This window comes from Puccinia triticina, chromosome 9A (genome assembly GCF_026914185.1).
Source record: "Puccinia triticina chromosome 9A, complete sequence".
Lineage (NCBI taxonomy): Eukaryota > Fungi > Basidiomycota > Pucciniomycetes > Pucciniales > Pucciniaceae > Puccinia > Puccinia triticina.
In genome coordinates this window covers 2,122,290-2,139,402 of record NC_070566.1, presented here as the reverse complement: position 1 = coordinate 2,139,402, position 17,113 = coordinate 2,122,290, and the positions used below count along the sequence as shown (strand labels likewise).

Genomic DNA, 17,113 nt, shown 5'->3' with positions numbered 1-17,113 from the left:
AAGTCCCTCGACCACACTGCACTGCTGATCCCAAGAAATCGATAAACACCCAGCCAAATTCCTTATCCGGGGCTTTCCAATACTTTGAGATGTGAGTCTGACATCTCAAATATTTACCACACAGCGGAAGTTTTGAGGGCTCCAGATAGGCCGACTTCTGCCTTCCTCCAAATTCTCTCACCACCTTCGCCTCTTACGTGTATTCTATGTCTAATTTGCCATTTGGCAACTTTCATGAAATTGAAAGATATTCACATTAGTTCTCATTTCAAGTTCATGTTCCATAGCTTCATAGGACCGGTGTCCAAGGACATTGTACGCCGCGGCACTCTGATGCTATATTGCGTGCAGTTCATCAGTCTGAAGGACTCTGAGCCCTTGGACTCCTTCGAGTTTTTTCATGTCATCAAAATTAAGCATAGATCCATTGTCCGACTAATTGGAAAGCAAGACCTGTTCGGAAGATTTCAGCGTCCTTGAAGCCCATCCTTGATGGTGGTTTGGGACGGTTCCAGGGGCTGCTCAATAAATTGGCGGAGAGAGCTGGCAACAGAGGCCTTAACTCTTACCTAGTCCCTGCATCACTGTCATGAATATCGGTGAGCTCCTGAGTATAATATTGAAAATTTGTCTTCTGGCCTTCTTCTGTCGGTCTGATCTCGCAAGGCCATTCACTTGGGCCCACCCGTCAGTTCTGATATTCAATTCCGCTGGCAAGTTGGCACCGAAATGCGCTCGCGATTATCCTGCGCGGTTTGCTCCGAGAGATTCATCACTTTGACCTTCAATTGAGGTCAGCAGATTGTGACAACTTCGCTCAACTGCCTTGACGTGAACCGAGGTGCCGTCTTCAAGCATCCCTTCCTTGGACCTGAAAGTTCTTGGGCCAAGCTCAGAGCATAAATGTTAACATCAATACTCCAGGGCTTCGAGGTTTATAACTCACTCCTCACACATGCAATCATCATCACCTGAGCGCGTTGCAACGATCGCCAAACTCTTGAATGTCTCATGATCGCCTTCGCCTTCGTCACACAGTCACGCAGCTCCAGGCATCTCAGTGGCTGCAGCCTGATCAAGATCGCAGAGCTCAACGGAAACGAATATTGACGCATCGGAAAAGACGACACATAACAGATAAAACCTAGCACAAGAGAGGTTTCTTAGTACTCAACACAATAGCCTTAAGCTGGGAAATAGTGAGATTAAGCCTACAAATGTCAGTCGGGCTTAACCTGGCCTCAATAAGTAAGGCTGAAATGCATTATTTAATAAGTTTTAATCCGTATATGCCTGTTATTTACATGTGCGATGCCATCCGTATTTGTTACGCGCAGTGTAGATTAGGGGAACAAACGGCAATTTCCTTCGGCGCGGGAGTGCAAAGACCTTGTACCTCCTGACCGAAGCAAACATCGCCGGCAAGACCCACTCGCTGGCAGGTCCAGTTCCGCAAAAAGCCACAAGGACATTGTACCTTCTCGCCAAAGAAGACATTGCCGGCAGGCGGGGGCGAGCGCGTACACCTTGCAGCAACGCGTGCCCGCTTGCCGACACTGTCTTCTTCGGTGAGGAGGTACAAGGTCCTTGTAGCTTCTTCCGGAAGAATACCTCCGGCGTGCATCTTGTGACACATTCTAATTTCTACCGGGGATGAGTCCTGGACTTTTTCTGTTGGCCGGGGAGGTTTCCTCCACGCTGAGCAGCTACAAGGTGTACCCATACCAAAACACGTACCTGCTTCCCGAGGAGTATCCCTCCTCGACAAGCACCTGGTACCCGTTAGCCGGATATGTTTCCTGCCCAGCAAGCAGTTACGTGATGTAATTGCTTCCTGGTTGAGATATATCCTCGCAGAACGCCTTGGACCTGCTGACCGGCCAGGGGGATGTTCTCCGCCGGCAAGCGGGTGCATTCATGGAGGGAAGCTTGGAAGTACTTGCGTGGCTCTCCATAATGGATAATGAAGACTTACGTCGTGATTATGTATTGTTAGCAGTCTCGCCCCCTACTGGCCATCGAGTTGGGCAACCTCCCCGATTGCTGGATAGCTCACATCAGCCACCAAGCTAGACAACCGCCCGGCTCGAAGGCTAGTACACATTCGCCACCGAGCCGGGTAACCTTCCGGTTCGATGGTCAGTAGGTTACAGAACATGTTACCGCCGACACACTAACCCCATAACTGAAGAAAATATTAGGATCTATGCGGGTTGAGGTTGGACACAGAGAAAATAATGTAAAAAGTAATCAAATCCTCAGTTAGTTTAACGTAGTTTGTGTACTTTCCAAGCTTCTTCGTGACTTGCTAGCGGCGCGAACATTCCAGTCCTCAGAGAAGCCTCCTAAGCAAGATTTATTCCTAAAATAAACTGACTGAGAGGTTAGATCACACCGGGTACAATTTTTAAGATTGTTCATCTAATACGTGGTGAGCAAATTGTAGCCGTTCTAAATATGCTTAGAGCATCTAATATCCATTGGATCTATCGGTGTATTTTTTCAATGCCTAATTAAGGATTCAACTTCTGCATTTGACTGAGTACCAACCTTCTCTCACCTGGACTGTGGTGCACCTGGAGCTCTCAGTCCTAGTCGAAGTGGACTAAACAAAGAACAATTAGTGCAACTTAGAAGGGAGTTGGACGTGTTTCTAGTTTCCGTGTTTACTATTCGATAAAAGTTGAGTTTTTAGTGTATGGTTAACTCTCCTCATCGACCCAACTGAGGCCAGTGTCGGGGAGAAATAGACGCACCAAACATCAGGCTTATGTTTGACTGTAAGGAATGATTTCCATCACGTATCCATCACTCAGTCAAGAGTCTGCATCTCTACCTCATCCACGTCTATAAATATAGCTGGCGAGAGCCTGTCTCCAGCCACTTCTTCACCACTCGAACCATCCACTTTACTTGACCGCATTCACCAAAACAACAATATCCCCACTAGCTACCAGTTTTAGTTACATATTTACCTTCTTACTACTTGAAATGTCGGCAAGTGTAAGCAGGCTCTGCAGTAACTGTTTTAATCATTCAGAAAAGCTTAATTGAATATTATGATACTATCTTTCCCTTTACGACTCGCAGGTTATTAACCCAGCAATCATTTCCGAACTCATGGAACATGGAGTAGAGCATCTAGGAGCTGTCATTGAGTCCTACTTGTCCCGTTCAATGGCAACTATACGCACGATGATGATATTGATGTAAATTTCCAAACCACCCACTCGCATCTCTTTTTCTGATCGGTTCACCAAAAGCAATCGAACCAGAGTGCTAACTTAATCCTTTACGCTCTTAACTCCATCCTACTAGTCGAAGAGAAGACTACGAAAGATTGCGGGAGGAGGCGACCTTCCTTCGAAGAATAGTAAGTCGGGAAAGTATTGCAACAGCTGACCTCGGAGAAAAGTTTTACTAAGTGGGACGAGTGGTTTTTCGTTTTCATTCTCATTTAGGCAGCCTCAGTGGGAGTAAGACGCGTTCATGCGCTATGCGGCCACATAGTTATCCAAACCAGGTCCATTCCAATGAGCCACGAACACCACCAGATAGCCAACAAGATACATCTGCTCCAGGAGCAGAACTTCCGCGCTCATCAGGAGCTTATCCGGATCCTGGAGCGTATTAGGGACCTATAAACATTTCGAAAGAAGTAACTTTTCTATGAATATATATGTATTTCCTTAGCTTTCAAGAGATGGAACGTTCCGATACACCATGGGCTCGTCTTCAGTTCTACCTGTTTTTTATAGAAATATCATTTCCCCAACTTGACTATTCCCGGTGATCCTGCATTAACAAAGAATTAAATAAATACTTGGGTTTTTGGATGATCTCTAGTCTTATGATTCCATCCATATTTGACTGGCAACGAGGTGAGTGGGTGTGCACTGGAGTAGGTAAGAAAAGAAACCCAAGGGGAAATATGAAATTCTGAATCAGAACCATCAAGTCATCTCGCTCTACAGCTGAAACTGAAAGCTTCCAGACCCAGTGGTTCCATTGATTCCGCATTGCTAGACAGAATAAGAAATCAAGGCACCACTATCCAGAATTATTACCTCAGTTTCGCTCAAATCCTTGGGATAACATTTGGCAGTCTGGTTTCCAGGCGTGTGTTTCCCCATACTCGTGGCCTTCCAAGCACTGCGTGCTGTGTGGCGGTAGAGATTAGAGCCAAGCGGGAATGAAATCTATGAAGATCGAAAAAAGCAAACGGCGTTCGGCGCCTCAAAGAGAAAAATTCTGCAGCCGCCCGCCGCCGATCCTCGTTGGCGACGCGACGCAGATATCGTAACTGGATTCTGTGTTCTTGTACAACATGTCTTCTGTCTCACATATCAGACAGCAAACGTCTTGATTCGGATATTCCCGGCTTGCCTTTTCGCGAAACGGGGGTGATAGAGGTTGAGCGGCGGTTTCCACAAGATATTTGAACCAAATCGCTACATACTGGAGGTGACCTGGGCGCGGCACCCGTCCGAGCCCTGGACCCCTAACGTGGATGTCTAATTGAAGTGTGAATTGACGAACTAGACACAGCTCAAGTTCCACACCCTTGGTCGCGTGAGGTAGGTCTCGAACGAACTTATAACATGCAAGTCCCTCCTTGCTAGCGCCTTAGCGGGGAGGGACTTGCACCTAATCTCGCCAAGTTTTCAGCCAAATGCCAGGAATGGTGACCACACCCCCTATCATTCCCTAAAACTCGACTGAAACTGTTACCCTTGGTATGTACAGTGACCCCGCCATGTAAGCATAAGGATGGTGGACACAAATCCTATGCTTACATCGAGGCTCAAGCAGCAAGATTACAATATTTTATTTGGATTAAAAAGTTTAAAGCTGATTCAAAATTTTGGACAAATTCTCAAATCCGGGATGCAGAACAAATTGCTGGCAGATGGTTGGACTTGGACTTGCAGAGTTGGCGGATCGCGGGAGTGATGTCACAGACTGTGACACCACTCGAGCTGGTCGTGTTTCGATTGCCAGCTCAAACTGTGGAAGATCGACTCCTTCGTCATCACCATCCGGTCCATCGAAAGACATCAGCCAATCAACCCTCGAGCGACAGACAAACTCACAAGGCCTCGAGGCTCATAAATCAACATGGCAAATGATCCAAGAATCTCACAGACCGAGGCATTCAAAATCAACCAAGCCGCGGTCACGAGGAACTTCAAGCCAAGGTAAACTATAATATCATCTCTGTATTGGGTGGCCGAATCGATAGAACCAGAGACAGGAAATGCTGACTATGAATGACGAACAGGATCGATTATCGGACTGTCTCAGCAGTCAACGGACCTTTGGTTGTCCTGGGTTCGTCTTGACTTCAAAATCGCATGGCCAATTCTCCCTTGCTTTTAAGTCGACAGCTAACCGTCCAACGTCTCCAGACAACGTCCACTTCCCATCATACAATGAAATCGTCAACCTGACCCTACCCGATGGGACTCAAAGAGGTGGGCAGGTACTCGAAGTGAGTGGAAAGAAAGCGATCGTCCAAGTCTTTGAGGGGACTTCTGGTATCGATGTCCGAGCCACCCACGTTGAGTTCAGTGGCTCGAGTATGAAATTGCCTGTTAGCGAAGACATGCTCGGAAGAATCTTTAACGGATCTGGCCAGCCTATCGACAAAGGTCCCAAAGTTTTTGCCGAAGATTATTTGGATATCAATGGTACGTTTTCCCCTCCTGTACATTTACTCTCTGGACATCAGTCTAGTCTTGCTCTGATCACAATCATTCTACCCCGCTTCTTATCACTCTCAGGATCGCCCATCAATCCATACTCTCGAATCTATCCCGAAGAAATGATCCAGACCGGAATTTCCACGATTGATGCAATGAATTCAATCGCGCGAGGACAAAAGATCCCGATCTTCTCGGCCGCTGGTTTACCCCACAATGAAGTCAATACGGCTCTTTACAATCAACTCAACATCAACCCACGAAATCTCTACTGACTTCATACAATATCTTATTCTCCTTGTTCTTCAGATTGCTGCACAAATTTGTCGACAGGCCGGCTTAGTCAAGAAAGGGGGTGTTTCCCCCGGACAAGGCAAGCCGACTAAATCTGTTCATGATGATCATGAAGACAACTTTTCGATCGTCTTCGCTGCGATGGGTGTCAACATGGAAACTGCGAGATTTTTCAGACAGGACTTTGAAGAGAATGGTTCACTTGATCGAGTCACCTTGTTTCTTAACTTGGCGAATGATCCCACGTATGTCTCCTCTTGTTTATCCCACTCCTCCAGATGAAGTATCCTAAGCAATCTTTAACTGCCATACCTACTTGATTATTTCATCAGGATCGAGCGAATTATTACCCCTCGACTGGCTCTTACTACGGCTGAATACTTCGCCTACCAAGTAGAAAAACACGTGCTGGTCATCTTGACTGATATGTCGTCATACGCCGATGCTCTCCGAGAAGTATCTGCGGCTCGAGAAGAAGTACCAGGAAGAAGAGGTTATCCTGGTTACATGTACACTGATCTGTCCACGATCTACGAGCGAGCAGGGCGTGTGGAGGGTCGCAATGGAAGTATCACACAGATCCCTATCCTGACGATGCCCAACGATGGTTCGTATGAATCCATAACTCTCCTTTTCCTGTCGATACTGCTCGAAATTTTTCTAAGCATAATTTCCATCTTATTTACAAAATCTTGGCGCGCAGATATTACCCATCCTATTCCTGATTTGACCGGCTATATCACTGAAGGTCAAATCTTTGTTGATCGACTGCTTTACAACAAGCAAATCTATCCTCCGATCAATGTCCTGCCCTCCTTATCTCGATTGATGAAATCTGCTGTTGGAGAGGGTTTGACTCGCAAAGATCACTCGGATGTTTCCAACCAACTGGTCAGCTATAACTCTTTCTTTGGAATTTTGCATTTATTGTCACGGATTCTGATCAAGTAAAAAATCTTCCGCAGTACGCGAAATACGCGATTGGGAAAGATGCCGCCGCTATGAAGGCTGTTGTTGGTGAAGAAGCCCTGTCATCGGAAGAAAAAGTAAGATGAGCTTCCAAGGTTTCCCTGCGGTGTTCGCTGTGATCATTGACTCAGATTTTTCTACTGCGATACAGCTTGCGCTCGAGTTCTTGGATAAATGTAAGTGACCTGGGCTTCCGTGCTTACATTTCCTTCTTTCCTTCCTAAATAGCCAGATTTCTGCAAGGGCCCGCTTCAAGGTTTGGCCAAAACTGATTGGTTAATTTTCTTTCAAAAAAAGTTGAAAGCACATTTGTAACCCAGGGAAACAACGAGAACAGGACGATTTTCGACTCCTTAGATCTCGCATGGTCATTACTGCGGATCTTTCCTCGAGAGCAACTCAACCGAATCCCCAAAAAGATCCTCGATGAATGTAAGTGAACATCTTTGGGGTTATGTAAATAGAATGGATATGGATCCACTCACATGTTTTGTGTTGTCATTTTTCTCTAGGGTACTCTCGTCGACCGGCAAACAACACCAACCAAAAAAATAACGACCCAAAACCCTAAACAGCTTGTTGATCAACTCCAACATTTGACAGCTTTCTCCCGACATTTTTTTTTATCTTCGTGTCGACGACCATCCTTGTGAACTTCTTTTTTTCTTTTTTTACATGTTTTAGATTAAAGTACTGAGAATTGGACTTTTTCTCCCTGTCGACCAATTTGACCCCGTTCCGCACTCCATAACATTTTTTCCCTCTTCCAACTCTCATTCTCTCTCTCAGTCTCTTTGTGTATTTTCTTTTGTTTTTCCCCTTGTTTTTGGTATGATCTCTATTTCCTAGATACATATAATGAGTGCATTGTTGTTGAACTGAATGTGAGTTTGGGCCAAATTAAATGGAAGCCTATGTTAACAACATATTGCTTATGTGGTTACCAAATTCCTAGGAATGCCCGTCAGGCAATATGTCCTGGTTAGATGCCTTGGCCAATCCAGCTAATGCACTCAAGCCTCAATTTAGGGGAAGAAATTTGAACTTGACTTATACTATTCATGTGCTTTGCTAGTCTGCCCTTTCACAGTATTTTGACTCTGAATCATGAATCTGAATGTATTGCCATAACATGCAGCTTCTTGTGTATTGCCAGCATAATTGGCTGGATTGAGGATGGCCCAGTTAGACTGGAATACACTTAACAAATTTGCTTCATTGGTTGAGATGAACCATTTTTAAATTGAGTGGATGCCAGTTTAATAGGATACCCTCAACCCCGTCAGTGAGGCTGGCAGTGCCCCAGCCTGCTAGAGGTAGTGGATTTTTCATTGTGTTGTGCTGATGAAAGTGTGACCTGGACAATAAATGACAGAAAGTGTGATCTGGACAATCAATGACAACACCCTGTCCTCTTTTAGCATTTTTTATATCCACTGGAATGTTGTTAATTCACTAAAACTAAGCCCATTTCTTCTAGTTCAACACCTTACAGGAGGTGTTCTGCTAAAATCATTCTTGAATTTCAATCTTGAATTTAGCAGAACACTCACTTGTAAGGACCAAGGTGTATCAGAGGGAGCAAGTAGTGGTATTAGGACCCAGGGGCTATTCAAGACTCAAATAGCCTCTGGGCCCCAGTACCACTACTTGCTCTCTCTGCTGGACTATTCACAAACCCTATGAAAAACTATGGTAGGCTGTGACTTTAATAATGATGCACACAAGAATACTGATAACCAATAATAGTGTAACAAGAACACTGATAACCAATAGTAATGCAACAAGAATACTGATAACCAATAATAATGTAAAGATAGGACAATAGGGGATTTCACAATACGGATTTCCGCTTCCCACAGCGCTAGATTTTTGAAATTTGGCGTGAAGTCCAGCAAGAAATCAGCCCATGAAACCTCATAACAATACTTTGCAGCACTCAAACTCCTTCCCCTGTTTCCTTGTGAAACCACCTAATAAATGATCCAATGGGCTAATGGCAATCATTGATCAATAATAACCCCCCCCCCCCCAAAAAAAAAAAAAAAAACCTCCCTTGCACTTCTCTCTACACACCTTTGGACACCTGCTGCTCTTTCCTCACACAATACAGAGGACTTCTTCTCAATCTACTGCATGGCTAAATCTGCAGCCAGAAAACCTTAATCTTTGCAGGGAAATGCTGTCCCAGGGGCTGCAGATCTGGTTCTACAGGGCCTGTACATCTCAATGGGAAGTCCTCCACTCCCACCTCTCTAAAGACCAAAATTTTGCACCCTTTGTTCAAAAACCCCTCCCTGCTATGGTGCTACTTTAGCCTGTGGTAGCCCCAAACCTGCTTCTTGCTGCTAGTGGATGACTTCCCGTTGAGATTTGTGGGTCTCCCAGAAGTGATCAAGAGCCCAAAAAGCTAGATTTCCCTGTGAAAATCTAGACTGTTTGGGTCTACACTGACAACTGCAGGGGTCCCAGATTGCGCGGGACTTGGGCTACATGCTTCACATGGCCGCCTGAACGTGTGGCTCCGTGGTACAAAACAGTGGCCATGACCTGTGGCCCATGGAATAGTTAGTGCGTTGTAGGGGAGTCGAACCCCTGACGAGGCCACTTGCCAGCTGGCAAGGCCCCAGTTTACCGCTAGCCTAACAACGCCCCTGTGACGGCGAGTGGGTTAGCAACTTCGATCACCTCGCTCTACAATGGCATTCTTACCGGCTTGTAATATGTGAGACAGTGAGCTTGAATTGAATCCATCTTATCTATGATTTTTCGATTTAAGAGAAACGGTGGTCTGACCGGTCAAAACGATAAAGACCCAAAGCCTCATTCATCTCGAGATTTGTGTAGTGGTTTCCAGAGGTGACTGGGGCCCGCCGGAGCTCCGACCAGCTGAAGCATTGGAAGCCTCGATCCTCAAGGGATTTTGGGACTCCAGAATATGGTGAGGCAGATGCTGTTTTTGGAGACTGTGAGCAGCTCGATTGGCGGTGCACAGCGAATCTGAGTGGTGTTCAGAGGATGACGTAACCCACGGTCCGGATTTCTGGCCATCCTCACCCGGCTCAGAGCCCAAAGGCGCGACAAGCCAGCACAAAACTCCAGCCGCCCTAGCCAAGACGAACATGAATTCAGCGCAAAAACAACCAGATTCAACTCACTCGGTCAAACTATACGCATATGATCTCTCTAACGGACTAGCTCGATCGATGTCACTCGGATGGACCGGACGTCATTTTGAGGCGATCTGGCATACCTCGGTGGTGTATGATGACCAAGTGGAAATCTTCTTCGGCCAAGGTTCGATTGCCTGTTCTCATTTTGCGTATGGCTGAGGAATCATCAATTAATTGAAACTGATCCAAATCATCTTGGTTTTCTTCGAGTAGGAATCACTACTTGTGCGCCTGGCCAGAGTCATCATGGAAGGCCTATCAAAATTATTGATCTTGGTTCGACAATGATTGATCCTCAGACTTTGATGGAGTACATCGATGGACTTCGTCAATCATGGACTGCCGATGTGTTAGTCTGATTCTGTCTCAGCTACTTCCCAGCTAGGAATATCTAAACATGTCAAGTTGACCCTTCCAATTGTAATATATACTTTAGCTATCATTTGCTCGAAAGGAACTGCAACAATTTTTCAAATGAATTAGTTGGATTTCTTAATGGTGCAAGTGTTCCGGATTATATTCTCAAGTAATGATTTTTCTACCTCATCCTATCCCTCCCAAGGGGAACCACGCAATTGACCTGATTTACTGATTACTTTCTGTGTTGGCTCACGTGCACCTCTCATGATCAACTTTTCATCATTCAAAAGTCTGCCACAAGAGTTTCTAGCGACTCCCTTGGGTGCATCCATGAGGCCGATGATCGAACAGATGTTTCGAGGCTCCAATCCAGCCCCATTAGGGCCTCAGCTTTCAACCACTTCGTCCGCCCCGAATCCAGCACATCTACTGGCCGATATTGCCTCTTCGGCCTACAGCGCTCCAACGGACATCCCCCTTGTCTCATGCTCAACCGTCACCGCCTTTGATGCAGAGCTAAGCCAACATTACTGTGTGATCGCAAACTTCACCAACGAGAGGGGGTGCCCGCCCTGTCGGGTTATAGCACCGATCTATGCGGAACTAGCTAGAAAGTATCAGTCCACTCCACCCGGATCAAACGTGCATCATGGCCGCCAGCCCAAGGTGAAAGACATCAAGTTCATAAAAGTAGACACCGGAACCAGCATGGAGCTAAGTCAGCGTTATCAAATCCGTGCCACCCCTACCTTCAAGTTCTTCATTAACAAGAAAGAGGTTAGTGCTGTAAAAACGGTAATCAACTTTTCAAAATTCAACAGACAGGAATACTCACATACAACTTGATTAATGACTTTGATTCTCAAACACCCGACAATCTCCTCAATGACAAAAACTCACGCAAGTCGCATTCAGGTTGGAGAAATGAAAGGTGCTAATCAGACAGAGCTAGAGACTCAAATCAACTTGATGGCTTACACTGCCTATCCTCGTCAGTATTTTGAAATCACCGATGTTCAATCGCCGCAAAATTAACATTTAAATCGTTGATTGTCGAGCAGCGCATCCACATCTCAAACTGCAGCTACCAAAGCTAAAAGCTTTGTCGCCGAGTCCGATCCTATACCCCCAAGTGTTCAATTTTGAAAAGGCGTTGAATAAACTCCTGGACTCTTTCCCAGAGGACAATAACAGTCCACGAGAGGTGATCAAGCAGACGTTTGAATGGGTAGTCATTCCATTTCTGAACAAGAAGACCGATCTAGATAGTCCTGATCGCTTTCTGCAATGGGCCCGGGCAACCACGCAAGTCTTGGACAGCCTAGGCTGCTCGGACAGCTTCCCTGCGCTAGATTTCTTGCGGTTAGCTCTGCTGAGAGATGAATATGTCGACCAACTATTCGTCTGTCCACCCGACTCTAACCCACTCTACGAGGCCATCCGTGTGGGAACCTCACAGAGTCGGGAAGGTACCCAACCTGCGCGGCCATTTTCCTTGACGCTTCTCCGACTCCTATCCAATGCACTCGGATCGTTGAAACTGGCAGAACAGATGATCGAGAGAGAGGCTCGAAACGGGGGACTCTTTCTCAGATTTGTCGTCGGAAGATTACTGGACGGCGATATGGACGTGCAAGTCTTGGCATCCGGAGTTTTCTATGGACTCGTCTCTCGCTGGGCTTCTATCCGGGTCGATTGGCTTGATCGTCGAGTCGCTGATCGTGCAGGTTCGGAGGAAGAGTGGGAGGTCGAGTCAATGAGCGCTTTGATTGAAAGCCTGGACAGGGAAGCTAAAAAAACAGAGCCCAACTCTGAAATGAGTCAGTCCCTTTTTTCTGTATATCGTTCCTCGATTGAATTATGGCTTGATTGTTTGGAGACCGAGAAGTACTGATATGTTATATACTGTTCCTCGGCTTGGTTTTGATCCAGTTTATAGACTGATAGCGACGATTGGGAAATTGATCTACTTGTCCGAATCCAGTTCATCATTAGGGACCCTCCTCGAGTCATTGGGATTCCAATCAATTATCAATGGCTTGATGAATAAACCTGAGCTTTTGAAAGCTAATCCAGCCATCAAAGATCTCGGTAAAGAACTTGGATTACTGATGTCTTCTTAGAGCCCATCCTTGGTATTGAAGGACATTCAATTCGAGTCAAGATTTTTCTACTGTGCTGCCTGTGTTTGGGTACCGTTGTACAACCATGTGGAAAGTTGTCTCGTATGCATTATTACAACCTCTTCAATAATCTGTTGAGATTTTTGATATCCAGGCAAGATACACATCTTCCTGAAGGTATCTGTGGCTATCTAGTGCCCCTCATCTGGGAATCTTATTCAACTTTTCATCCTATTAAAAATACCTTTACTCAAGTAGTGCTCAGCATCTGAAGATGTGAACCTCCTTAATACTTTGTCCATCCATCAAGTTTTTAAAGCCCTATATATTTGAAGTTTGAGTTATCATCCACTGGCAACTGCTCATGATGCATACTCTTAGGGTTGAGAGTGAGACTGGCAGAGCATCAATGACCACTTCAACCACTACCAGATATCCTGAGTGGGATATCCAGGATACCCTGTATCCCAAAGCACACTCTGTAATAGGAGTATGCCAAAGCACACTCTGTAATAGGAGTATGCCAAAGCACACTCTGTAATAGGAGTATGCCAAAGCACACTCTGTAATAGGAGTATGCCAAAGCACACTCTGTAATAGGAGTATGCCAAAGCACACTCTGTAATAGGAGTATGCCAAAGCACACTCTGTAATAGGAGTATGCCAAAGCACACTCCGTAATAGCAATGGTGAAACCAATACTATACTATACATGTATAGTATTGGTTCTCCAATACAATGTATCAGAAGTACATGTATTGGTTTGGGTTTTCAATACAATACTTTTGTATTCTATTGAAAATCCAAAAACCTCCTTATTGCTATTTTTTTTATTTGTAATGATAAAACTGAGGTGAGGAAAGTACAAACATCCTTAATGGGAGGAGAAAGTCAGAATAAAAAGATACATTTTGTTACTTCATGCTAGTTGGGATTTTCTTCTCCTTTTGGAATGCCTTCTCTGTAATCGCCTGGCTGATGATATATTGGGCAGTCTTGAAAGTTTTGTCTGGTTCAACTCCTTGGACCATCCACTGATGCAAACTTACACAATGTTCAATTGTCCTTGCTGCTAGACTACCTCAATCACAACTAAAATCACCTTCCACCATTTCAAGCAATCATCTGCTTGAGAAGTTGGTAGCTCATACTTTCCCTCTAAATAGATAGAAAGCTTGTCCACAATAGGAGCCTCAGCTGATTAGGGAAAGTAGTCAACTGTTTTGCGAGCTCCTTTGCTTGATTTGGATTGGCCAAGAGCTGATGATGATGATACTTTTGGGGCAGAAGTTGGTTTGAGTTGTTCTTTTTGAGTGTCAACGAGATTTTTCAATAGGTTGCAGGTGTAACTATGGTGGCTGGGAAAAAAAAGCTTGAATATTGATAATTGAAAACTGGGATTGAGGGCCGTGGCAATGAGGATTACATTGCACCATAAGGCCTCATTGAGATACATTGTCATTTTTGAAAGCATTTTTTCAAACATTTTTTTGAATTCTGGTTTGGAGCAGCACCCAAGTTTTTCAATGATGAATGTCTTGATTTACTGGTATTCTGAAAGCAGTAAGCATGCTGAGGAGTGGTCATCCTCCATCTTCTTTGTGATGAAATAAAACTCCTGACAAAATTTAGGCACTAGATCAGCTCACAACTCGGAGGGAAATTTTGAAAAGAAAACTTTAGATGAAAATACTCACACTGAGTGTTTTGTTTAACCTATTGACCACATCCCATTTGTTTGGACTAACCTCCATGTTGTTATAGAAGTTCTTACCGCCCTGTAGTTCTTTTTGATCCTTTTTGCTTTCAATTAACTTTCTGATAATTTGTCAAGCTTGATATCCCCGATCTGGACTTTCAAACTTGATGTTCCAGCAAATACTGTATCCAGAGATGAGGCTGGGCCCATTGAAGTCAAGTTTTTGCACCAGGCATCATACTCAGATTGCTTGGCTGCTGAAGATGTGATCCTCTGAATAATAAAGTCAACCTAGGTGAAGGTCCCATATACTGGTTGTTAGTACCCAGCACAGAAATTTTGGAATTCCAATAGAAGACATACTTTTTGTAATATGACATCAATTTTGACTGTATCACTCTCAACCGCAGGAGCATCTTGATTGTTGGTGGTGACCTCACATTTGGTGGGTAATTCTTGATCATTTGTGGCAAATTCCAGATCAACATCTTCTGCCACAAACTGATCAGGATCATTGACCTCTTCAGATTCTTCTGAAATTGGTGCTAGGGAAGGGGTAAAGCCAAGGGTGTCATCTTTTGATTCAAGCAATCCCTTGGGTGATTGTTGGATAGCCTGAAGTCCGGCATTGAGGACCACGGCAACTTTGTGGCAGAAGCACCTAATGTCGTTTCCCAAAAGGTCCGGATCCACTCTGGTCCTCTTGGGAATGAGCCGGTCAACCTCAGAAGCCATCATAAAGTTGTTGGATCCTGAATCAGTTGGCTAGGCTAAGATGTACTAAACAAAAATTGGAACATGTTAGTTCAGCCAGAAATTGAGAAAAAATAAAACTTAGGCCCCGTTTGGAGCCAATATAATCCAGGCAATATATGAGTTTTTTTGCATGACATCCTATGTGACATCTGATTAGGTCCGCCAAAACTTGATCAGATGTCACAAGTTTCCAGATTATATCCCGCAATTATATCGGCTCCAAACGGGGCCTTATCTTTTCTTGTAGTTGAGCCTTTGTTAATATGTTTGCAAATGGGATTGCCAGAAGCTTTCCATGATGACTAGAGGTGATGTAATTCATTCCAAGATGTGATATTTTAAAAGACCAATCCGCTGTTATGTAAGTGGCTGAGATGCCTAGGAAAGCATGATGATTGCCTTTGGTAGTCCAGACATTGTGGATCAACGTCAATTTGGAGCTAAGTTCTTGTAAGAAGGGGAGCAATGTCAGGCTTGAGATATCTGTTTGCATAGAAAATAAAGGAAAAAACTACTCAAGATAACCTTGCTCTGTAGATTGAGATAGAGCCAATGGGCCTCAGTTGCTACCCAAGTTCTGGAATAGATATTTATACCCCGTCAAACATAGTTGAAAGTAACCCCCAGTAAAAAGTCGTTGATACGGCTCCACAGTAATGAGAATCAGATTAACCACATCACTAGCAGTTGGTTAAAGACCCTCATGTCAAATTCAATATTCTTTGCGTAGCACTTGATTAATCCTTCTCGTTGGTTTTGTTTGATATCTTTTGCTGTAAGAGGTAGATTAGCTCCTGCAGCAATTGCTTCTGATTGAGACAGGCAGTCTGGACGGTTCACAGTTCCATCACAATGCCAACACTGGGTAATTACGTTACCCTACGTTATCCACGTTATTTCCGTAACGTAGCAGTATGAGTGCCCCCCCAGTTACATTACTGCTACTAGTAATTTTTGATTTCTTGGTGCAGCCGTAACGTAATTGTGCCTTTTTTTTTTTTTCCTCCTGAAACAGATAACATATTGATAATATTTGAGGATAGTGCGTTATCAGAGTGAAGCAGATGCTGTACATCGCTCCACCCCTCAATAATGTGCTATTGCAATGAAACACATGCTCTACAGTGCCCCACCCCTGGATATTTTGCTATTGCATTATCCAGGGGTCAAACAGACCCAACCCAATGATAACTTTTCAAAAATCTAGCCCCAAAGTAATCATATACCTTCAGGTAGAACTTGTTGCATTATTTCCCGGCCACATCCTTAATTGAACCCGTACCACAGACCAGTCACTCATACTTGTAGTCAATTTCAAATCAAATCATGGCCCTTGAACCCCACGGAGCGGAGAACTTGACCAAGTCTGCAAATGATGGACATGGAACTGATACATCCACGACTCAACTGCGCCGATCAAGGCGTCCTTCTTCTGTTGTAGTTGCACCAAACATGGTGACCCCATCCTCTGATTCTCGGGTAAAAATAACTCGTCCAGCGACTCAGAAACGACCAGCAGAAAGGTCATCCGATGTAGATTCCGTGCAATCAAAAACCAAAGGCAAAAGGACGAGCAAGCCGGTTAAGAAGAGGCAATGTGCAGAGAATTCTTTGAAACGCGCTTCGACAAGCAATACAATTGCCATGCCAGCTGGCAAGCCAAAGAGGGTTAAAGGAGCGGTTTCTCGCGCAGAGGTGTGTATATTCTAATAAATGTCATTCCATCCGGGCTTCTACTGGATTTTGATTGATAATGATTTGATATTTCTCACCTTTATTTCCAGTTCAATTCTAATGGTGACGCCTACGATTTTGATCAGGATTCTACCGACGCCGACAGGCCAAAGAACAACGAAAAGAAGAACGAGTACGCAAATGTACTTGATTATTTCGAGGATCCTGTGCAAAGGGAAGGTGATCCACCTGGTCTTGCCTTGATGTACAAGTGCAAGTGGTGCCCGAACACCTACCGAGCACAAGAATCATCTTGAGCAAATCTAAAAACTCATTGGGATGGGTCAACCCAGGCGGACAAAA

General features: G+C 44.6%; 2 protein-coding genes across 2 annotated transcripts; both read left to right on the top strand.

Moving 5' to 3' along the window:
* Positions 1-5,118: 5,118 nt before the first annotated feature.
* PtA15_9A227 (uncharacterized protein) lies at positions 5,119-7,536 on the top strand (the record flags this gene model as incomplete). The annotated part of the gene is made up of 11 exons (XM_053172414.1): positions 5,119-5,198; positions 5,282-5,331; positions 5,409-5,690; positions 5,784-5,923; positions 6,012-6,241; positions 6,329-6,603; positions 6,700-6,887; positions 6,962-7,042; positions 7,117-7,141; positions 7,263-7,397; positions 7,478-7,536. 11 exons carry the CDS (start codon positions 5,119-5,121, stop codon positions 7,534-7,536), a joined length of 1,545 nt encoding a protein of 514 aa, XP_053023657.1.
* Positions 7,537-10,087: 2,551 nt separating this feature from the next.
* PtA15_9A226 (uncharacterized protein) lies at positions 10,088-12,621 on the top strand (the record flags this gene model as incomplete). Its single annotated transcript, XM_053172413.1, has 7 exons — positions 10,088-10,262; positions 10,352-10,487; positions 10,575-10,664; positions 10,789-11,275; positions 11,414-11,489; positions 11,560-12,318; positions 12,431-12,621. 7 exons carry the CDS (start codon positions 10,088-10,090, stop codon positions 12,619-12,621), a joined length of 1,914 nt encoding a protein of 637 aa, XP_053023656.1.
* Positions 12,622-17,113: the final 4,492 nt, after the last annotated feature.